The sequence below is a fragment of the Tinamus guttatus genome, unplaced genomic scaffold (assembly GCF_059628265.1).
Source record: "Tinamus guttatus ecotype Peru unplaced genomic scaffold, ASM5962826v1 Tinamus_guttatus_pri_ptg001556l, whole genome shotgun sequence".
Classification (NCBI taxonomy): Eukaryota; Metazoa; Chordata; class Aves; order Tinamiformes; family Tinamidae; genus Tinamus; species Tinamus guttatus.
In genome coordinates this window covers 2,918-26,202 of record NW_028290090.1, presented here as the reverse complement: position 1 = coordinate 26,202, position 23,285 = coordinate 2,918, and the positions used below count along the sequence as shown (strand labels likewise).

Here is a 23,285-nt window from a genome sequence, read left to right as displayed (position 1 = left end):
TCCCCCCCATTTTGGCCCTCCTTTTCCCCATTTCCCCCCATTTTGTACCTCCTTTTCCCCATTTCCCCCCATTTTGTGCCTCCTTTTCCCCATTTCCCCCCATTTTGTGCCTCCTTTTCCCCATTTTCCCCCCATTTTGGCCCTCCTTTTCCCTTTCCCCCTCCCATTTTGTGCCTCCTTGGCCCATTTTCCCCCCCATTTTGTGCCTCCTTTTCCCCATTTCCCCCTTATTTTGTGCCTCCTTTTCCCCATTTCCCCCATTTTGTGCCTCCTTTTCCCCATTTTCCCCCCATTTTGGCCCTCCTTTTCCCTTTCCCCCTCCCATTTTGTGCCTCCTTGGCCCATTTTCCCCCCATTTTGTGCCTCCTTTTCCCCATTTCCCCCTTATTTTGTGCCTCCTTTTCCCCATTTCCCCCCGTTTGCTGCCTCCTTTTCCCCCTTTCCCCCCCATTTTGGCCCTCCTTTTCCCCATTTCCCCCCATTTTGGCCCTCCTTTTCCCCCTTTCCCCCCATTTTGTGCCTCCTTTTCCCCATTTCCCCCCATTTTGTGCCTCCTTTTCCCCATTTCCCCCCATTTTGGCCCCCATTTCCCCCCATTTTGGGCCTCCTTGGCCCCTTTTCCCCCCCCATTTTGGGCCTCCTTGGCCCCTTTTCCCCTCCCATTTTGTGCCTCCTTTTCCCCTTTTCCCCCCATTTTGGCCCTCCTTTTCCCCCGTATTTTGTGCCTCCTTTTCCCCCTTTCCCCCTTATTTTGTGCCTCCTTTTCCCCCTTTCCCCCTTATTTTGTGCCTCCTTTTCCCCCCCATTTTGTGCCTCCTTTTCCCCCCCATTTTGTGCCTCCTTTTCCCCCCCATTTTGTGCCTCCTTTTCCCCCCCATTTTGTGCCTCCTTTTCCCCCTTTCCCCCCATTTTGTGCCTCCTTTTCCCCATTCCCCCCCATTTTGTGCCTCCTTTTCCCCATTTCCCCCCCTATTTTGTGCCTCCTTTTCCCCCTTTCCCCCCATTTTGTGCCTCCTTTTCCCCCTTTCCCCCCATTTTGTGCCTCCTTTTCCCTTCCCCCCCCCATTTTGTGCCTCCTTTTCCCCATTTCCCCCCGTTTGCTGCCTCCTTTTCCCCATTTCCCCCCATTTTGTGCCTCCTTTTCCCCATTTCCCCCCATTTTGGCCCCCATTTCCCCCCATTTTGGGCCTCCTTGGCCCCTTTTCCCCCCCCATTTTGGGCCTCCTTGGCCCCTTTTCCCCCCCCATTTTGGGCCTCCTTGGCCCCTTTTCCCCCCCCATTTTGGGCCTCCTTGGCCCCTTTTCCCCTCCCATTTTGTGCCTCCTTTTCCCCTTTTCCCCCCATTTTGGCCCTCCTTTTCCCCCGTATTTTGTGCCTCCTTTTCCCCCTTTCCCCCTTATTTTGTCCCTCCTTTTCCCCCCATTTTGTCCCTCCTTTTCCCCCCATTTTGTCCCTCCTTTTCCCCCTTTCCCCCCATTTTGTGCCTCCTTTTCCCCCTTTCCCCCCATTTTGGGCCTCCTTTTCCCCCTTATTTTGTGCCTCCTTTTCCCCCTTTCCCCCCATTTTGTGCCTCCTTTCCCCCCTTTCCCCCCTCACTTTCTCCCTCCTTCTCCCCCCGCAGGCCCCATGGCGGGCGCCATGGAGGTGACGGTCCCCGACCCCTACGCCGTGGTGCTGCTGTTCCAGCCGGTGACGCTGCGGTGCCGCTACGAGACGACGGTGACGCAGCCGCCGCCGATCGTCACCTGGAAGTACAAGTCGTTCTGCGCGGGCGACGCCGCCGCCGCCTGCCCCGACGCCGACCGCACCGTGCGCATCGTGGCCACCAAGCAGGGCGGCGCCGTCACCCTGGGGCCCTTCTACCAGGGCCGCCCCGTCACCATCGTCAACGGTAGCGCCCGGGGCTGTTTCCGCGGGGGCTTTTTGGCTGGGGGCTGTGGGAGGGGGCGGGTGCCCCTTTTTTAGCGGTATTACGGTAGGGGCCCCTAATAGCATCATTACGGTAGGGGCCATGTGCACCTCTCTTAGCATCATTGCGGTAGGGGCCCCTATTAGCATCATTGCGGTAGGGGCCCCTATTAGCATCATTACGGTAGGGGCCAGTGCACCTCTCTTAGCAGTATTACGGTAGGGGCCCCTATTAGTAGCATTATGGTAGGAGCCAGGTGCCCCTTTTTTAGCAGTATTACGGTAGGGGTCCCTAATAGCAGTATTACGGTAGGGGTCCCTATTAGTAACATTACGGTAGGAGTTAGGTGCCCCTTTTTTAGCAGTATTACGGTAGGAGTCCCTAATAGCAGTATTACGGTAGGGGCCCCTATTAGTAACATTACGGTAGAGGCCAGGTGCCCTTTCTTAGCAGCATTACGGAAGAGGCCCCATTAGCAGCATTGCGATAGGGGCCATGTGCCCCTTTGTTAGCATCATTACGGTAGGGGCTGCTATTAGCAGCATTGCAGTGTGGGCCACTCTTAGCAGCACTATGGTAGGAGCCAGGTGCTCCTTTCTTAGCAGTATTATGGTGGGGGCCCCTATTAGCAGCATTGCAGTGGGGGCCCCTATTAGCAGCATTATGGTAGGAGCCAGGTGCACCCTTCTTATCAGTATTATGATAGGGGCCCCTATTAGTAGCATTACGGTAGAGGCCAGATGCGCCTTTCTTAGCAGTATTATGATAGGGGCCACTATTAGTGGCATTGCAGTGTGGGCCACTATTAGCAGCATTATGGTAGGGGCCAGGTGCCCTTTTCTTAGCAGTATTACGGTAGGGGTCCCTATTAGCAGCATTGCAGTGGGGGCCCCTATTAGCAGCATTACGGTAGGGGCTAGATGCCCCTTTCTTAGCAGCATTACAGTAGGGGCCCCTAATAGCGACATTACGGTAGGGGCCAGGTGCACTTTTATTAGCAGCATTGCAGTAGGGGCCCCTATTAGTAGCATTGCGGTAGGGGCCAGGGGCCCCTTTGTTAGCAGCATTACGGTAGGGGCCCCTCTTAGTGGCACTGCATCAGGGACCCCTATTAACACAATTACGGGAGGAGCATTGTGCTCCTCTATTAGCAGGCTTACGGTGGGGCGGCGCTTGCACTGCTATTAGCAGCACTGCGGTAACAGCAGTTCTGCCCCTTTATTAGCAGCATTGCGGTAGGGAACCATTTGTACCATTATTAGTGGTGTTACGGTAGAGGCCACCACTAGTAGCATTACGGGGCGATGCTTGTGCTCTTCTATTAGTGGTATTATGGTACAGGGGCTGTTGCACCAATATTAGCAGTGTTACGGTAAGAGCGTTTTCGGTGCTTTATTTGCAGTGTTACAGTAAGGGGCTGCTATTAGTGACATTATGGTAGGGGGCTGTTTGCGCTGTTATTAGCTGCATTATTAGCAACATTACAGGAGCAGCCTGTGCCCTTTTATTAGGGGTATTATGGTAGGGGAGCTTTTGAGCCACTATTAGCAGCATTGCGGTAAGAACATAGTTGCTCCTTTATTAGCAGCGTTACGGTAAAGGGCTGTTATTAGTGGCATTGGGCTGCTCTTGGTGGCATTGCGGTGGGGACCTGTTGCGCCTTTATTAGCAGCATTACGGTAGGGGAACTTCATGCACCTTTATGAGAGGCATTATGGTAGGTACCGCTATTAGCAGCATTACGATGCACTTGGGCTGCTATTAGTAGCGTTATGGTAGAAGTCATTTACTCCTTTATTAAGGGTGTTACAGCAGGGCAGCACTTGTGCGGCTATTAGTGGTGGTACGGTACGGAGACACCGCTATTAACAGCATTAGGGTAGACAAGACTTGCACCTCTATTAGCAGCATTACGGTACAGGCTGCTCTCAGGGGCGTTGTGCTTGCGCAGCTGTTTGTTGCATTACGGTAGGGGCTTTTGCGTGGGGCTTCTACTAGGGGCATTACGGCCCTCACTGTGTTGGGGGGAGTGCCCCTGAGTAGGAGAAACACGGTAGCACCCGGGGCTACCGTAATCCCCCTAGGAAAGGCGCAGCTGCTTCCCCAAGGGGGCCATGGGAGGGGGCGTGGCTACTGTAATCCCCCTAATAGCGGCGCAGTGGCTTCCAAAAAGGAGACGGGCTGGGGGGGTTACCACAATCTCCCTAATAGAAGCGCTGGCATTTTGTATGGGGGGGGGTTGCAGGTTGGGTTTGGGGGTGTCTACCCTAATCCCCCAAATAGAGGCGCAGCTGCGCCTTTGGGGGGCTGCATTAATTGTCCTAGTAGAAGCGCAGCTACTTTTTATAGGAAAGGCGGAGGTGAGAGAACACGGCTACCGTAATTCCCATAAGAGACGTGCAGCGCTCTTATATAGGCAAAGGCAGCAGCAGTTTCCTGTTGGGGGGGGGTGGAGGCATGTCTACCTTAATCTTCCTAATAGAAGAGCAGCTGCTTCTTACAGGGGGTCCCTACCACAATCCCTCTAATAAAGGCCCACGTAGTTTTTAAAGCAGAGAGCTTTAAGGGGGGGAGGCAGCTACTGTAACGCTCCTAATAGACGTGCAGCCACTTTCTATGGGGAGGTGCTGCCTACTGTAATTACACTAATAGAAGAGCATCTTGTTTCTACAGAGGAGGGCTTTGGCCGGGGTAGCTACCATAATTCCCCTAGTAGGAGCCCCTATGTATTTTTTAAGCAGGGTGGGGGCTATCATTAATTCCCCTAATAGGAGCCCTTTTGAAGCAGTGGGGAGGTACCGTAATTCCCCTAGTAGGACCCATATATATTTTTTAAAGGGGGGGGTACCGTAATTCTCCTAGTAGAAGGCCATATGTATTTTTGAGGGGAGGGGGGAGTACCGTAATTCCCCTAGTAGGAGCCCATATGTATTTTCTTGGGGGGGAGTACTATAATTCCTGTAGTAGGAGCCCATATGTATTTTTTTAAGTGGCAGGGAGGTACTGTAATTCCCTAGTAAGAGCCCATATGTATATTTTTAAGTGTGTGTGGGGGGGGTACCGTAATTCCCCTAGTAGGAGCCCCCATGTTTTTTTTTTTTTTTTAAGCGGGGGGGTACCATAATTCCCCTAGTAGGAGCCCATAAGTATTTTTTTTAAGCGGGGTGGGGTACCGTAACTCCCCTAGTAGGAGCCCATATATATTTTTTTAAGCAGGGTGGGGGGCTACCGTAATTCCCCGAGCAGGAGCCCTTTTTAAGCGGCGGGGAGGTACCGCAATTCCCCTAGTAGGAGTCCATATGTATGTGTTTAGGCGGGGGGAGTACCATAATTCCCCTAGTAGGAGCCCATAAATATTTTTAAGGGGGGGAAGGGGGAGAGGGGTCTACCGTAATTCCCCTAATAGCCGCGTCCCCCGCAGAGGCCGACCTGCAGCTGGGCCAGACGGCCTGGGGCGAGAGCGGCTTCTACGTCTGCATCGTCACCTCCGCCCTGGACCTGGAGGGCAACAACGAGGCGGCCGCGGAGCTCGTGGTGCTCGGTGGGGACATTGGGGACATGGGGGACACTGGGGACATGGGGGGACATTGGGGACACTGGGGGGACATTGGGGACATTGGGGACATTGGGGACAGGGGGGACAGGGGGGACATGGGGGGACATGGGGGGACATTGGGGACATGGGGGACACTGGGGACATGGGGGACATTGGGGACATTGGGGACATTGGGACATGGGGGACACTGGGGACGTGGGGGGGGTGAGACGCACTGGAGGCGCCCGGACGCCTGGGCCCCATGTGGGTTAATGGGGGGGGTTCTATGGGGAGGTACCCGGACGCCTGGGCCCCATGGTGGGTTTTTATAGGGGGGTACCCGGATGCCTGGGCCCCATATGGGTTAATGGGGAGGGGGTTTCTATGGGGCCCTGCCCGGACGCCTGGGCCCCATATGGGTTAATGGGGGGTTTCTATGGGGCCCTGCCCGGACGCCTGGGCCCCATATGGGTTAATGGGGGGTTTCTATGGGGCGCTGCCCGGACGCCTGGGCCCCATGTGGGGTTTCTATGGGGCGCTGCCCGGACGCCTGGGCCCCATGGGGGGTTTCTATGGGGCCCTGCCCGGACGCCTGGGCCCCATGGGGGGTTTCTATGGGGCGCTGCCCGGACGCCCGGGCCCCATATGGGTTAATGGGGGGGTCCTATGGGGGGGTACCCGGACGCCTGGGCCCCATGTGGGTTAATGGGGGGGTTTCTATGGGGCCCTGCCCGGACGCCTGGGCCCCATGGGGGGTTTCTATGGGGCACTGCCCGGACGCCTGGGCCCCATGGGGGGGGTTTCTATGGGGGGGTACCCGGATGCCTGGGCCCCATATGGGTTAATGGGGGGTTTCTATGGGGCCCTGCCCGAACACCAGGGCCCCATGGGGGGTTTCTATGGGGGGGTACCCGGACGCCCGGGCCCCATATGGGTTAATGGGGGGGTCCTATGGGGAGGTACCCGGACGCCTGGGCCCCATGTGGGGGTTTCTATGGGGCACTGCCTGGACGCCTGGGCCCCATGGAGGGGGTTTCTATGGGGGGGTACCCGGACGCCTGGGCCCCATATGGGTTAATGGGGGGGTCCTATGGGGTGGTACCCGGACGCCTGGGCCCCATGTGGGTTAATGGGGGGTTTCTATGGTGCACCGCCCGGACGCCCGGGCCCCATGTGGGGCAGTTCTATGGGGCGCTGCCCGGACGCCTGGGCCCCATATGGGTTAATGGGGGGGTTCTATGGGGAGGTACCCGGACGCCCGGGCCCCATGTGGGGTTTCTATGGGGGGGTACCCGGATGCCTGGGCCCCATATGGGTTAATGGGGGGGTTTCTATGGGGCGCTGCCCAAACACCAGGGCCCCATATGGGTTAATGGGGGGGTCCTATGGGGTGGTACCCGGATGCCCGGGCCCCATGTGGGGTTTCTATGGGGCGCTGCCCGGACGCCCGGGCCCCTCACGTCCCCCCGCCCCCCAGACTGGCTCCTGGTGGCCCTGGTGGCCCTGGGGGCGCTGGCCCTGGGGGCGGCCGTGGGGCTCTGCTGGTGCCAGTGCTGCCCCCAGCGCTGCTGCTGCCTCCTGCGCTGCCCCTGCTGCCCCCGGCGCTGCTGCTGCCCCGAGGACCGTGAGTGCCCCGGACGCCTGGGCCCCTTGTCCCGATACCCCCTATGGAGCCCCATAGCCCCCCGGACGCCTGGGCCCCTTTGGTGATACCCCCTATAGAGCCCCATAGACCCCCGGACGCCTGGGCCCCTTGTCCCGATACCCCCTATGGAGCCCCATAGACCCCCGGACGCCTGGGCCCCTTGTCCCGATACCCCCCTATAGAGCCCCATAGCCCCCCGGACGCCTGGGCCCCTTGTCCCGATACCCCCTATGGAACCCCATAGACCCCCCGGACGCCTGGGCCCCTTGTCCCGATACCCCCTATGGAGCCCCATAGACCCCCCGGACGCCTGGGCCCCTTGTCCTGATACCCCCTATAGAGCCCCATAGACCCCCCGGACGCCTGGGCCCCTTGTCCCGATACCCCCTATGGAGCCCCATAGACCCCCCGGACGCCTGGGCCCCTCGGGGTGACACCCCCTATAGAGCCCCATAGACCCCCGGACGCCTGGGCCCCTTGTCCCGATACCCCCTATGGAGCCCCATAGACCCCCGGACGCCTGGGCCCCTTGTCCCGATACCCCCTATGGAGCCCCATAGCCCCCCGGACGCCTGGGCCCCTTGTCCCGATACCCCCTATGGAGCCCCATAGCCCCCCGGACGCCTGGGCCCCTTGTCCCGATACCCCCTATGGAGCCCCATAGACTCCCCGGACGCCGGGGCCCCTTGTCCCGATACCCCCTATGGAGCCCCATAGCCCCCCGGACGCCTGGGCCCCTTGTCCCGATACCCCCTATGGAGCCCCATAGACCCCCCGGACGCCTGGGCCCCTTGTCCCGATACCCCCTATGGAGCCCCATAGATCCCCGGACGCCTGGGCCCCTTGGGGGGGGCACTTGGGGGTCCCGGACGCCTGGGCCCCTTTTGGGGGGGGGGGGGGAGTCCCGGACGCCGGGGCCCCCCCATCACGTGACCCCCCTCCCCCCCCCCCAGTCTACGTGGCGGGAAAGGCCGCCCGGGCGGGGCTGCCCCCCGGCTACGGCCCCGCCCCCGTCGCCATGACGACGCTGGGCGCCCGCCCCCCCTCGGGTGAGCCCCGCCCCCTGCCGTGACGTCACCCCCTCCCCTCCCCCCCCGGGTGACGTCACGGGCCGCGCGCCCGGCGGCCCCGCCCCGATGAGCCCCGCCCCCTGCCGTGACGTCAACCCTCCCCTCCCCCCGGTGACGTCACCCCCGATGAGCCCCGCCCCCTGCCGTGACGTCACCCCCCGTCACCCCCCCCACAGTGACGTCACCCCCCCAGTGACATCACACCTCCCCATGAGCCCCGCCCCCTGCTGTGACGTCACACACCCTCTGCCACCCCCCAATGATGTCACCCCCCCCTTGGTGACGTCACAGCTCCCTCCCCCCCCCGGTGACATCACACAACCCCCCCGCTCCCCCGGGTGACCCCCCCCCCCCGCCAGTGACGTCACCCGCCCTGGTGACATCACAGCCTCCACGGTGACGTCACTCTGTGGTGACATCACTCCGGGGGCGATGACATCACACCCCTCGCTGATGATGTCACAGCCCCCCCCCCCGGTGACGTCACACCCTTTGGTGACGTCACGCCTCCCATGACGGTGTTATGGCCCGATGATGACGTCATGATCCCTGGTGATGACGTCACACCCTCCCCGGTGACGTCACAGCCCCCCCCCCCCCCCGGTGATGTCACACCCCCCCGGTGCTGATGTCACCGGCCCCGATGACGTCACACCCCAGCGGTGACATCACCCACCCTAGTGACGTCACTGGTGGTGACATCACCCCCCAGTGATGACATCATCCCCCTCCCCCCCGCCCCCCGCAATGACGTCACACCCCGGCCGTCCCCCCCCCCCCCCCGATGACGTCACCGCCCTGATGACGTCATCGCGCTGATGACGTCATTGCCCCCCCCAGCCGGCGGGTCCAGCTGGGAGCCCCTATTGGTTGACAGAGACGGCAGCTCCGGTGAGGGGGGGGATTAATTAATTAATGGGGGTTAATTAATTAATGGGCGTTAATTAATTAATGGGGGGTTGATTCAATAATTGGGGGGTTTATTAACACGGGGGATTAATTAACACGGGGGATTAATTAACACGGGGAGTTAATTAACATGGGGGTTAATTAATGGGGGGTTAATGAACATGGGGGTTAATTGACATGGAGGATAATGAATGGGGGGTTAATGAGCATGGGGAGTTAATTAACATGGGGGTTAATTAATGGGGGTTAATTAACATGAGAGGTTGATTAACATGGGACTTAATTAATAGGGAGTTAATACAGGGCATTAATTAACAGGGTTTAATTAGTGCGGGTTGGTTAATATGGAGAGTTATTTAATGGGGGCTTAATGGGGCTTAATGGGGGGATTAATTAAGGGGGGTTAATTAACACAGGGGTTTATACATGGGCTTCGTTAATGGGGGATAATTAACAAGGGTTAATTAACATGGAGGTTAATTAATGGGTGGTTAAGTAACATGGGAGTTAAATAACGGGGAGCTAATTAATGGGGTTAATTAATGAGTTATTTAATATGGGGAGGATAATTAATGGAGGACTTAATTAATGGGAGGCTAATCCATATGGGGGTTAGTTAACAGGTTAATTAATAAGGCATGATTAATTAATGGGGAGGTTAAATAGTAGATTAATAGGAGATTAATTAATGGGTTAATGGGGGTTAATTAATGGATTAATTAATAGAGAATTAAGTAAGTTAATTAATGAGGGTTAATTAATGGGTTAATTAATGGGGCTTGATTAATGGGAGTTAATTAATAGGAAATTTAAGTAATGGATTAACTAATGGGGTTAATGGGTTAATTAACACAGGAAGGAGTAATTAACAAGGGGTTGATCAATGGGGGTTAATTAACAGGGGGCTAATTAGCAGAGGAGGTTAATTAACATGGGGGTTTAATTAATGTGGGGCCTTCATTAATGGGGGGTTAATTTAATTATGGGGGGAGGGGCAATTTGGGGGTCCCCCGTGACCCCCTCGTGGCCCCTCCCCCTTTAGGCTCCGCCCACTTCACCCTGGCCCCGCCCCCCCTGGAGCGGCTGCGTCTGGGGGACCCTCCCCCCCCCACAGGTGAGTCCTATAGGGGCCCTATAGGATCCATAGGGACCTGGACACCCCTATGGAGCCTATAGGGTCCCTGCGTCCCCTATAGGAGATGTGGGGGCTGTGACCCCCCCATATGGACCCTATGGGTCCTATAGGATCTATAAGGGACTCCGGACACCCCTATGGAGCCTATAGGGCCCCTGTGTCCCCTATAGGAGATGTGGGGGCTGTGACCCCCCCATATGGACCCTATGGGGCCTATAGGATCTATAGGGACCCCAAACACCCCTATGGAGCCTATAGGGCCCCTGTGTCCCCTATAGGAGATGTGGGGGCTGTGACCCCCCCCATATGGACCCTATGGGCCCTATAGGATCTATAGGGACCCTGAACACCCCTATGGAGCCTATAGGGCCCCTGTGTCCCCTATAGGAGATGTGGGGGCTGTGACCCCCCCATATGGACCCTATGGGTCCTATAGGATCTATAGGGACCTGGACACCCCTATGGAGCCTATAGGGCCCCTGTGTCCCCTATAGTAGATGTGGGGACTGTGACCCCCCCCATATGGACCCTATAGGTCCTATAGGATCCATAGGGACCCTGGACACCCCTATGGAGCCTATAGGGCCCCTGTGTCCCCTATAGTAGATGTGGGGACTGTGACCCCCCCATATGGACCCTATGGGTCCTATAGGATCTATAGGGACCTGGACACCCCTATGGAGCCTATAGGGTCCCTGTGTCCCCTATAGGAGATGTGGGGGCTGTGCCCCCCCCATATGGACCCTATAGGTCCTATAGGATCTATAGGGACCCCAGACACCCCTATGGAGTCTATAGGGCCCCTGTGTCCCCTATAGGAGCTGTGGGGGCTGTGACCCCCCCATATGGACACTATGGGTCCTATAGGATCCATAGGGACCGTGGACACCCCTATGGAGCCTATAGGGTCCCTGTGTCCCCTATAGGAGATGTGGGGGCTGTGACCCCCCCCCCGTATGGACCCTATGGGTCCTACAGGATCTATAAGGGACTCCGGACACCCCTATGGAGCCTATAGGGCCCCTGTGTCCCCTATAGGAGATGTGGGGGCTGTGACCACCCCATATGGACCCTATAGGATCTATAGGAGCCCTGAACACCCCTATGGAGCCTATAGGGTCCCTGTGTCCCCTATAGGAGATGTGGGGGCTGTGACCCCCCCCCATATGGACCCTATGGGTCCTATAGGATCCATAGGGACCCTGGACACCCCTATGGAGCCTATAGGGTCCCTGTGTCCCCTATAAGAGATGTGGGGGCTGTGACCCCCCCCCATATGGACCCTATGGGTCCTATAGGATCTATAGGGACCTGGACACCCCTATGGAGCCTATAGGGCCCCTGTGTCCCCTATAGGAGATGTGGGGGCTGTGACCCCCCCATATGGGCCCTATAGGATCCATAGGGACCCTGGACACCCCTATGGAGCCTATAGGGTCCCTGCGTCCCCTATAGGAGATGTGGGGGCTGTGACCCCCCCATATGGACCCTATGGGGTCCTATAGGATCTATAGGGACCCCGGACACCCCTATGGAGCCTATAGGGTCCCTGTGTCCCCTATAGGAGATGTGGGGGCTGTGACCCCCCATATGGACCCTATAGGTCCTATAAGATCTATAGGGACCCCGGACACCCCTATGGAGCCTATAGGGTCCCTGTGTCCCCTATAGGAGATGTGGGGGCTGTGACCCCCCCATATGGACCCTATGGGTCCTATAGGATCTATAGGGACCCCGGACACCCCTATGGAGCCTATAGGGCCCCTGTGTCCCCTATAGGAGATGTGGGGGCTGTGACCCCCCCATAGGATCTATAGGGACCCTGTGACCCCCCTATAGGATCTATAGGGACCCCGGACACCCCTATGGAGCCCATAGGGTCCCTGTGTCCCCTATAAGAGATGTGGGAGCTGTGACCCCCCCATATGGACCCTATGGGTTCTATAGGATCTATAGGGACCTCGGACACCCCTATGGAGCTTATAGGGTCCCTGTGTCCCCTATAAGAGATGTGGGGGCTGTGACCCCCCCCATATGGACCCTATAGGTCCTATAAGATCTATAGGGACCCCGGACACCCCTATGGAGCCTATAGGGTCCCTGTGTCCCCTATAGGAGATGTGGGGGCTGTGACCCCCCCATATGGACCCTATGGGTCCTATAGGATCTATAGGGACCCCGGACACCCCTATGGAGCCTATAGGGCCCCTGTGTCCCCTATAGGAGATGTGGGGGCTGTGACCCCCCCATAGGATCTATAGGGACCCTGTGACCCCCCTATAGGATCTATAGGGACCCCGGACACCCCTATGGAGCCCATAGGGTCCCTGTGTCCCCTATAAGAGATGTGGGAGCTGTGACCCCCCCATATGGACCCTATGGGTTCTATAGGATCTATAGGGACCTCGGACACCCCTATGGAGCTTATAGGGTCCCTGTGTCCCCTATAAGAGATGTGGGGGCTGTGACCCCCCCCCATATGGACCCTATGGGTCCTATAGGATCTATAGGGACCTGGACACCCCTATGGAGCCTATAGGGCCCCTGTGTCCCCTATAGGAGATGTGGGGGCTGTGACCCCCCCATATGGGCCCTATAGGATCCATAGGGACCCTGGACACCCCTATGGAGCCTATAGGGTCCCTGCGTCCCCTATAGGAGATGTGGGGGCTGTGACCCCCCCATATGGACCCTATGGGGTCCTATAGGATCTATAGGGACCCCGGACACCCCTATGGAGCCTATAGGGTCCCTGCGTCCCCTATAGGAGATGTGGGGGCTGTGACCCCCCCATATGGACCCTATGGGGTCCTATAGGATCTATAGGGGACCCCGGACACCCCTATGGAGCCTATAGGGTCCCTGTGTCCCCTATAGGAGATGTGGGGGCTGTGACCCCCCATATGGACCCTATAGGTCCTATAAGATCTATAGGGACCCCGGACACCCCTATGGAGCCTATAGGGTCCCTGTGTCCCCTATAGGAGATGTGGGGGCTGTGACCCCCCCATATGGACCCTATGGGTCCTATAGGATCTATAGGGACCCCCGGACACCCCTATGGAGCCTATAGGGCCCCTGTGTCCCCTATAGGAGATGTGGGGGCTGTGACCCCCCCATAGGATCTATAGGGACCCCTGTGACCCCCCTATAGGATCTATAGGGACCCCGACACCCCTATGGAGCCCATAGGGTCCCTGTGTCCCCCTATAAGAGATGTGGGAGCTGTGACCCCCCCATATGGACCCTATGGGTTCTATAGGATCTATAGGGACCTCGGACACCCCTATGGAGCTTATAGGGTCCCTGTGTTCCCTATAGGAGATGTGAGGGCTGTGACCCCCCCCCATATGGAACCTATGGGCCTATAGGATCTATAGGGACCCCGGACACCCCTATGGAGCCCATAAGTCCCTGTGTCCCCTATAGGAGATGTGGGGGCTGTGACCCACCCCCATATGGACCCTATGGGGCCTATGGGATCTATAGGGACCCCCGGACACCCCTATGGAGCCTATAGGGCCCCTGTGTCCCCTATAGGAGATGGGGGCTGTGACCCCCCCCCGTATGGATCCTATGGGGCCTATAGGATCTATAAGGACCCCGACACCCCTATGGAGCCTATAGGGCCCCTGTGTCCCCTATAGCAGATGTGGGGGCTGTGACCCCCCATATGGTCCCTATAGGATCTATAGGAGCCCTGAACACCCCTATGGAGCCTATAGGGCCCCTGTGTCCCGTATTGGAGATGTGGGGGCTGTGACCCCCCCATATGGACCCTATGGGTCCTATAGGATCTATAGGGACCCCGGACACCCCTATGAAGCCTATAGGGCCCCTGTGTCCCCTATAGGAGATGTGGGGGCTGTGACCCCCCCATATGGACCCTATAGGATCTATAGGAGCCCTGAACACCCCTATGGAGCCTATAGGGTCCCCTGTGTCCCCTATAGGAGATGTGGGGGCTGTGACCCCCCCATATGGACCCTATGGGTCCTATAGGATCTATAGGGACCCTGGACACCCCTATGGAGCCTATAGGGTCCCTGTGTCGCCTATAGGAGATGTGGGGGCTGTGACCCCCCCATATGGTCCCTATGGGTCCTATAACGATCTATAAGGGACCCCCGGACACCCCTATGGAGCCTATAGGGCCCCTGTGTCCCCTATAGGAGATGTGGGGGCTGTGACCACCCCATATGGATCCTATGGTCCTATAGGATCTATAGGGACCCCGGACACCCCTATGGAGCCTATGGAGCCCCTGTGTCCCCTATAGGAGATGTGGGGGCTGTGACCCCCCCATATGGACCCTATAGGTCCTATAAGATCTATAGGGACCCCAGACACCCCTATGGAGCCTATAGGGCCCCTGCATCCCCTATAGGAGATGTGGGGGCTGTGACCCCCCCCCATATGGACCCTATAGGTCCTATAGGATCTATAGGGACCCCGGACAACCCTATGGAGCTTATAGGGTCCCTGTGTCCCCTATAGGAGATGTGGGGGCTGTGACCCCCCCATATGGACCCTATGGGTCCTATAGGATCTATAGGGACCCCGGACACCCCTATGGAGCCTATAGGGTCCCTGTGTCCCCTCTAGGAGATGTGGGGGCTGTGACCCCCCCATATGGACCCTATGGGTCCTATAGGATCCATAGGGACCCCGGACACCCCTATGGAGCCCATAGGGACCCTGTGTCCCCTATAGGAGTTGTGGGGGCTGTGACCTCCCCATATGGTCCCTATGGGGGCTAACCCCCCCCCCCGACAGGTGGGTCCTATAGGGGCCTGAACACCCCTATGGAATTTATAGGATTCCTGTGTCCCATAAAGGGGATATGGGGGGCTGTGCCTATAGCACCTTATAGATTTTCTTATCTGCCCTATGGATTCTAACTCCCCCACACAGGCATTCTGCACCCCCTATGGATTCTATACTTCTCTATAGGTTCCGCACCCCCCCCGGATTCTATAGCCCCCTATAGGTTCCCAGCCTCCTATGGATTCTATACCCCCCATGAATATTGCAGCCCCTCCATGGGCTCTGCCCCCCCCTTTTAGATTCTATACTGCCCCTTGGCCACTATATCCCCCTATGGATCCTATACCCCCTATGGATTCCCTATGGGTTCTATAGCCCCCTATAGATTATACATGCCATAGATCCTATAGGCCTTTCTAGGTTCTATAGCTCCCTATAGGCGCTTTAGCTCCCTATAGATTCTACCCCATAGATTCTATAGGTCCCTCTGGGTTCTATAGCCTGCTATAGGCTCTATAGGGCCCTATAGATTTTGTAGCTCCCTATAGGTTCTATAGCCCCCTATAGATTCTATCTCCATGGGTTCTATAGGTCCCTCTATGTTCTATAGCCTCCTATAGGCTCTATAGCTCCCTATAGGTTCTATAGCCCCTTATAGGTTCTACCCCATAGATTCTATAGGTCCCCCTGGGTTCAATAGCCCCCTATAAGCTCTATAGGTCCCTGTAGATTTTACAGTTCCCTATAGGTTCTATAGATCCCTATAGATATTACCCCATAGATTCTATAGGTCCCTCTGGGTTCTATAGCCCCCTATAGGCTCTATAGGTCCCTATAGATTTTGTAGCTCCCTATAGGTTCTATAGCCCCCTATAGGTTCTACCTCCCCCATGGGTTCTATAGCTCCCTATGGGTTCTATAACCCCCTATAGATTCTACCCCATAGATTCTATAGGTCCCCCTGTGTTCTATAGGCCCCTATAGGCTCTATAGGTCCCTATAGATTTTGCAGCTCCCTATAGGTTCTATACCCCCCTATAGATTCTATAGGTCCCTCTGGGCTCTATAGCCCCCTATAGGTTCTATAGATCCCCCATGGGCTCTATAGGTCCCTATAGATTCCACAGCCCCCTATAGATTCTACCTCCATAGATCCTATAGCTGCCTCTATGTTCTATAGCCTCCTATAGGCTCTATAGCTCCCTATAGGTTCTATAACCCCTTATAGGTTCTACCGCATAGATTCTATAGGTCCCCCTGGGTTCTATAGCCCCCTATAAGCTCTATAGGTCCCTGTAGATTTTACAGCTCCCTATAGGTTCTATACCCCCTATAGATTCTATAGGTCCCCGTGGGTTCTATAGCCCCCATAGGCTCTTTAGGTCCCTATAGATTTTGTATCTCCCTATGGGTTCTATAGCCCCCTATAGATTCTACCCCATAGATTCTATAAGTCCCTCTGGGTTCTATAGCCCCCTATAGGCTCTATAGGTCCCTATAGATTTTACAGCTCCCATAGGTTCTATAGATCCCTATAGATTTTACCCCATAGATTCTATAGGTCCCCCCGGGTTCTATAGCCCCCTATAGGCTCTATAGGTCCCTATAGATTTTGTAGCTCCCTATGGGTTCTATAGCCCCCTATAGGTTCTACCTCCCCCATGGGTTCTATAGCTCCCTATGGGTTCTATAACCCCCTATAGATTCTACTTCATAGATTCTATAGGTCCCCCTGTGTTCTATAGGCCCCTATAGGCTCTATAGGTCCTGATAGATTTAGCAGCTCCCTATAGGTTCTATACCCCCCTATAGATTCTATAGGTCCCCCTGGGCTCTATAGCCCCCTATAGGTTCTATACCCCCCTATAGATTCTATAGGTCCCCCTGGGTTCTATAGCCCCCTATAGGTTCTATAGATCCCCCATGGGTTCTATAGGTCCCTATAGATTCCACAGCCCCCTATAGACCCTCTCCCCTCCCCACCCAGGCTGGACCGGAAGTGACGTCAGCTCCCTGCACGAGCCCGACTCGCCCCGCCCCTCCTGGACCCCGCCCCGGGGGGCGGGGCGGCCGCGCTCGCGCTCCGTCGATGACGTCATCGAGGCCCCGCCCCCGGCGCGCCCCCATCCGCGCGGCGGCCCCGCCCCCGGCGGCTCCCCGGGCCCCGCCCCCTCCGGCGGGCGCCGCCCCCTCCGGCGGGTGAGGGGGGGGCAGAGCGGGGTGGGGGGGGCGGGGGGATTTGGGGGAAAATCGGGGGGATTTGGGGTTTTTTGGGGGGAAAGGCGGATTTTTGGGTGGAATCGGGCGGGATTTGGGGTTGGGGGGGTCAAGGGGGCTCCGGGGGGGGTTGGGGGCGGGGCCACCGTTGACCCCGCCCCTTCCCCCCCCACAGGAAGCTCTGAGCCGGGAGAGCCTCGTGGTCTGACCCCGCCCCCCGGACGCCGGGGCCCCGCCCCCCCCACGTGCCGGCACGTGGCGGGGAGGGGGGGGCCGGAGCGGGCGGTTTTGGGGCCATTTCGGGCATTTTCAGTGTTTATTTTTACATTAAAGGACAAATTTTGGGAGCCGGGTGTTTTTCCTTATTTATTTGGGTGCTTTTATTTATTCTCCCGGGTATTTATATTTATTTACCCGGGTATTAAAATTTACCCCGGGGGGGGGTTTATTCCCCCGCATTGACCCCCTATTTCCCCCCGGTGACGTCATCCCCCCTCCCCCCCCGCGCCGTTTTATGGGGGGGGGGGACCACGCGGGGGGCGGGGCCGGCGGGGGCGGGGCCAGGGGGCGGGGTTGGAAGGGTGGGGGGCGGGGCCAGAGGGAGGGGGGCGGTGGAGGGGGCGGGGCCAGAAGCCCTCGGGAGGGGGGCGACACGAGGGGGCGGGGCCAGCGGCGCCGGGGGCGGGGCCAGCGGGAGGGCGCGGGGGGGGAGGAGGAGGGGCGGGGGCCAGGGAACGGGGTTCGAAACGCGGGGCGGGGCCAGCGGCGCCGGGGGGCGGGGCCAGAGGGGGTGGGCGCTGGAGGGGGCGGGGCCAGGGAAGGGGATTCGCAACGCGGGGGGCGGGGCCAGCGGCGCCGGGGGCGGGGCCAGGAGCCCGGGGAGGGGGGGGGAGAGGCCGAGCCGAGGGGGCGGGGCTCGCGCGCGCGCGCGGCTCCCACAATGCCCCGCGGCGGCGGCTGCTGAGCGGGGCCCGGACGCCTGGGCCCTTCCCGGGACACCGGGGCCTTTCCCGGGACTCCTGGGCCCCTCCCGGACTCCTGGCCCCTTCCCGGATTCCTGGGCCCTTCCCGGACGCCTGGGCCCTTCCCGGATTCCTGGGCCCTTCCCGGGATTCCTGGGCCCCTTCCCGGACTCCTGGGCCCCTTCCCGGACTCCTGGGCCCCTTCCCGGATTCCTGGCCCCTTCCCGGACGCCGGGGCCCTTCCCGCGGCCGCCATGACGCTCTTCCACTTCGGGAACTGTTTCGCTCTCGCCTATTTCCCCTATTTCATCACGTACAAGTGCAGCGGCCTGTGAGGAACCGGGACCGGAACCGGGATTGGGCCGGGGGCGGGACCGCGACCGGGACCGGGACCGGGTCGGGATGGGGGGGAACGGGGACCGGGGCGGAACCGGAACCGGCACCGGGAGCGGGTCGGGACCGGGTCGGGGTCGGAACCGGGTCGAAACCGGGACCAGGACAGGGTCGGAACCGGGTTGGGGTCGGAACCGGGACCGGGTCGGAACCGGGTTGGGGGAGGGTCGGAACTGGGACCGGGACTGAGTCGGGACCGGGGGCGGGACCGGGACCGGGTTGGAACCGGTCGGGGCGGAGGCGGGACCGGGTCGGAACCGGGTCGGGACCGGGTCGGGGTCGGTACCCAGGACTGGGTCGGAACCGGGACCGGGTCAGGGACGGGACCGGGACCGGGTCAGACCGGGTCGGTACCAGGTCAGGGTTGGAACCGGGTCAGGACCAGGTCGGTACCGGGTCGGGGTCGGAACCAGGTCGGTCCCGGGTCGGTACCAGGTCAGGGTTGGTCCCGGGTCGGTACCGGGTCGGGGTCGGAACCGGGTCGGTCCCGGGTTGGTACCAGGTCAGGGTTGGTACCGGGTCAGACCGGGTCGGTACCAGGTCAGACTGGGTCGGTACCAGGTCAGGGTCGGTACCGGGTCGGGGTCGGAACCGGGTCAGGACCAGGTCGGTACCGGGTTGATCCCGGGTCGGTCCCAGTCGGTCCCGGTCGGTGCCGGTTCCGAGCCCCGTCCCCCGTCCCGGCAGCTCCGAGTACTCGGCGTTCTGGCGCTGCGTCCAGGCCGGGGCCACCTTCCTGCTGGTGCAACTGGGCAAGGTGAGCGGGGACGGGGACACCCGGACAACACCCGGACACGGGGACACCCCGACAACAACACCCGGACACGGGGACCCTGACAGGGACACCCCAACAACACCCGGACACCGGGACAACCCCCCGACAACACCCGGACACGGGGACAACCCCTGAACAACACCCAGACACGGGGACCCCGACGGGGACAACCCCCGACAACAACACCCGGACACAGGGACCCCGACGGGGACAACCCCAACAACACCCGGACACGGGGACCCTGATGGGGACACCCCGACAACAACACCCAGACATGGGGACAACCCCCCGACAACACCTGGACACGGGGACAACCCCCCAACAGCACCCGGACATGGGGACAACCCCCGAACAACACCCGGACACGGGGACCCTGATGGGGACAACCCCCCCGACAACACCCGGACACGGGGACAACCCCCGACAACACCCGGACACCGGGACCCCGACGGGGACAACCCCGACAACAACACCCGGACACGGGGACAACCCCCCAACAACACCCGGACATGGGGACCCCGACAGGGACAACCCCAACAACACCCGGACACGGGGACAACCCCCCGACAACAACACCCGGACACAGGGACAACCCCCGACAACACCCGGACACGGGGACAACCCCCCGACAACACCTGGACACGGGGACAACCCCCTGAACAACACCCGGACACGGGGACCCTGATGGGGACACCCCGACAACACCCGGACACCGAGATCCCCCCCCAACAACACCCGGACACGGGGACAACCCCCGACAACAACACCCAGACACGGGGACCCTGATGGGGACAACCCCCCCGACAACACCCAGATACGGGGACAACCCCCCAACAACACCCGGACACCGGGACCCTGACGGGGACACCCCAACAACAACACCCAGACACCAAGATCCCCCCCCAACACCCGGACACGGGGACCCTGACAGGGACAACCCCAACAACACCCGGACACCGGGACAACCCCGAACAACACCCGCATGGGGACCCTGACGGGGACAACCCCAACAACACCCGGACACCGGGACCACCCCCCCAACAACACCCGGATACCGGGAGAACCTCCCCCAACAACACCCGGACACGGGGACCGTGACCGGGACACCCCGACAACACCTGGACACTGAGATCCGCCCCCCCAACAACACCCGGACACCGGGACAACCCCAACAACACCTGGACACGGGGACAACCCCCAAACAACACCCGGACTCTGGGACAACCCCCCAACACCCGGACGCCGGGGCCCCTGACGGGGACAACCCCAACAACAACACCCGGACACAGGGACCCCGACGGGGACACCCCCAACAACACCCGGATACCGGGACCCCCAACAACACCCGGACACCGGGACCCTGACGGGGACAACCCCAACAACACCCGGTCACGGGGACCCCGACAGGGACAACCCCAATCCCGGATACCGGGACCCCCCTCCAACAACACCCGGATACCGGGACCACCCCCCCAACACCCGGACACCGGGACAACGCCCCAACAACACCCGGACATGGGGACCCTGATGGGGACAACCCCAACAACAACACCCGGACACGGGGACCCGCCCTCCAATACCCGGACACCGGGACACCCCCCAATAACACCCAGACATGGGGACCTTGACAGGGACAACCCCAACAACACCCAGATACTGGGACCCCCAACAACACCCAGACATGGGGACCCCGACGGGTACAACCCCAATCCCAGATACCGGGACCCCCCCCTCCAACAACACCCGGATACTGGGACAACCCCCCACAACACCCGGACATGGGGACCCTGACCGGGACCCCCCCCCCCCAACACCCGGACGCCGGGGCCCCTGACGGGGACAACCCCCCCCACAACACTCAGACACAGGGACCCTCACGGGGACAACCCCAACAACACCCGGATACCGGGACAACCCCCCAGCAACACCTGGGCACTGAGATCCACCCCCCCCCCCCCAACACCTGGACACCGGGACCCGCCCCCAACAACACCCGGACACTGGGACCCCCCCCCCAAGAACACCCGGACATGGGGACCCTGATGGGGACAACCCCCCCCAACAACACCCGGATACCAGGGCCCCCCCCCCCATCCCGGACGCCTGGGCCCTTTTGGGGCAGGTTGTGGGGCAGGAGGGGGGGGCTGGGGCACCCTGGGGCCCCTTCCCGGACTCCTGGGCCCCTTCCCGGACGCCTGGGCCCCTTCCCGGACTCCTGGGCCCCTTCCCGGACGCCTGGGCCCCTTCCCGGACTCCTGGGCCCTTCCCGGACGCCTGGGCCCCTTCCCGGACTCCTGGGCCCCTTCCCGGATTCCTGGGCCCTTCCTGGACTCCTGGGCCCCTTCCCGGACTCCTGGGCCCCTTCCCGGACGCCTGGGCCCTTCCCGGACTCCTGGGCCCCTTCCCGGACGCCTGGGCCCCTTCCCGGACTCCTGGGCCCCTTCCCGGACGCCTGGGCCCCTTCCCGGACTCCTGGGCCCTTCCCGGACGCCTGGGCCCCTTCCCGGACGCCTGGGCCCTTCCCTCCCCACAGATGCTGTTTTTGGCCACCTTCTTCCCCACCTGGGAGGGGGCGGCCGGAGGCTACGACCTGGTGGGGGTGAGTGGGGACACGGGGGGGACATGGGGGACATTGGGGACATTGGGGACACGGGGGGACATTGGGGACACGGGGAGGGGTGTTGGGGACGACACTGTTGGTGTCTTAGGGGACCCAATTGGGGACATTAATGTTGATGCTGCTGTTGGGGGGAGCCCGGGTGACATCGGTGACACCATCGGTGACACCGTTGGTGACACTGGGGACTCACAAGGGCCATGGGGACACGTTTGGGGACCCCATTGGGGACAATAACATTCATGTGACTGGTCTGGGGACCACGGGTGACATTGGGGACACCATTGGGGACATCAGTGACAGCATTGGGGACATTGGTGACACCATTGGGAATATCAGTGACACCATTGGTGCCACTGGGGGCTCCCAAGGGCCATGGGGACACGTGTGGGGACCCCGTTGGGGACATTAACATTGACATGGCTGTTGTGGGGACCCCGGGTGACACCATTTGGGACCCGGGTGACACCGTTGACACCGTTGGGGACATTGGTGACACCATTGGTGACACCAGGGGCTCACAAGGGCCATGGGGACACGTTTGGGGACCCCACTGGGGACATTAACGTTAATGTGAGTGGTCTGGGGACCATGAGTGACATTGGGGGCACCATTGGGGACATCGGTGACACCTTTGGGGACATCAGTGACACCATTGGTGACACCATTGGGGACACTGGGGATTCACAAGGGCCATGGGGACACGTTTCGGGACCCCATTGGGGACATTAACATTGACGTGGCTGTTACGGGGACCGCGGGTGGCACCGCTGGGGACCCGGGTGACACCGGTGACACCATTGGGGACATCAGTGACACCATCGGTGACACCATTGGTGACACTGGGGGTTCACAAGGGCCATGGGGACTGGTTGGGGAACCCCATTGGGGACATTAACGTTAATGTGGTTGGTCTGGGGACCATGGGTGGCATTGGGGACACCATTGGGGCCATCGGTGACATTGGGGACACCGTTGGGGACAGGAGTTCATGAAGGCCACCGTGGACCTGGCTGACCTGGCGGGGCTGCAGGTGGCCCTGGGCCGCCACGCGGGGAAGGGGGACACATTTGGGGACAATAACATTAATGTGACTGGTGTGGGGACCACGGGTGGCATTGGGAACACCATTGGGGACATCAGGGACACCATTGGGGACACCATTGGTGACACCGTTGGTGACACCGGGGCTTCACAAGGGCCATGGGGACACATTTGGGGACTCCATTGGGGACATTAATGTTAATGTGGCTGGTCTGGGGACCACAGGTGACATTGAGGACACCATTGGGGACATCAGGGACACCATTGGTGACACCATTGGGGACACTGTGGGCTCACAAGGGCCATG

At 59.9% G+C, this 23,285-nt stretch overlaps 2 protein-coding genes across 2 annotated transcripts; both read left to right on the top strand.

The window, feature by feature from the left end:
• Window positions 1–1,621: 1,621 nt before the first annotated feature.
• Window positions 1,622–17,395, top strand: LOC148590244 (lipolysis-stimulated lipoprotein receptor-like; the record flags this gene model as incomplete). Its single annotated transcript, XM_088539274.1, has 8 exons — window positions 1,622–1,884; window positions 5,070–5,078; window positions 5,333–5,450; window positions 6,922–7,068; window positions 8,043–8,138; window positions 10,111–10,182; window positions 16,958–17,073; window positions 17,363–17,395. Coding segments are annotated over 8 exons (854 nt in total), but the record flags the coding sequence as incomplete, so codon positions are not given.
• Window positions 17,396–18,390: 995 nt separating this feature from the next.
• On the top strand, window positions 18,391–23,031 carry LOC148590243 (BOS complex subunit TMEM147-like; the record flags this gene model as incomplete). The annotated part of the gene is made up of 4 exons (XM_088539273.1): window positions 18,391–18,480; window positions 19,230–19,299; window positions 21,851–21,916; window positions 22,920–23,031. Coding segments are annotated over exons 1-4 (325 nt in total), but the record flags the coding sequence as incomplete, so codon positions are not given.
• Window positions 23,032–23,285: the final 254 nt, after the last annotated feature.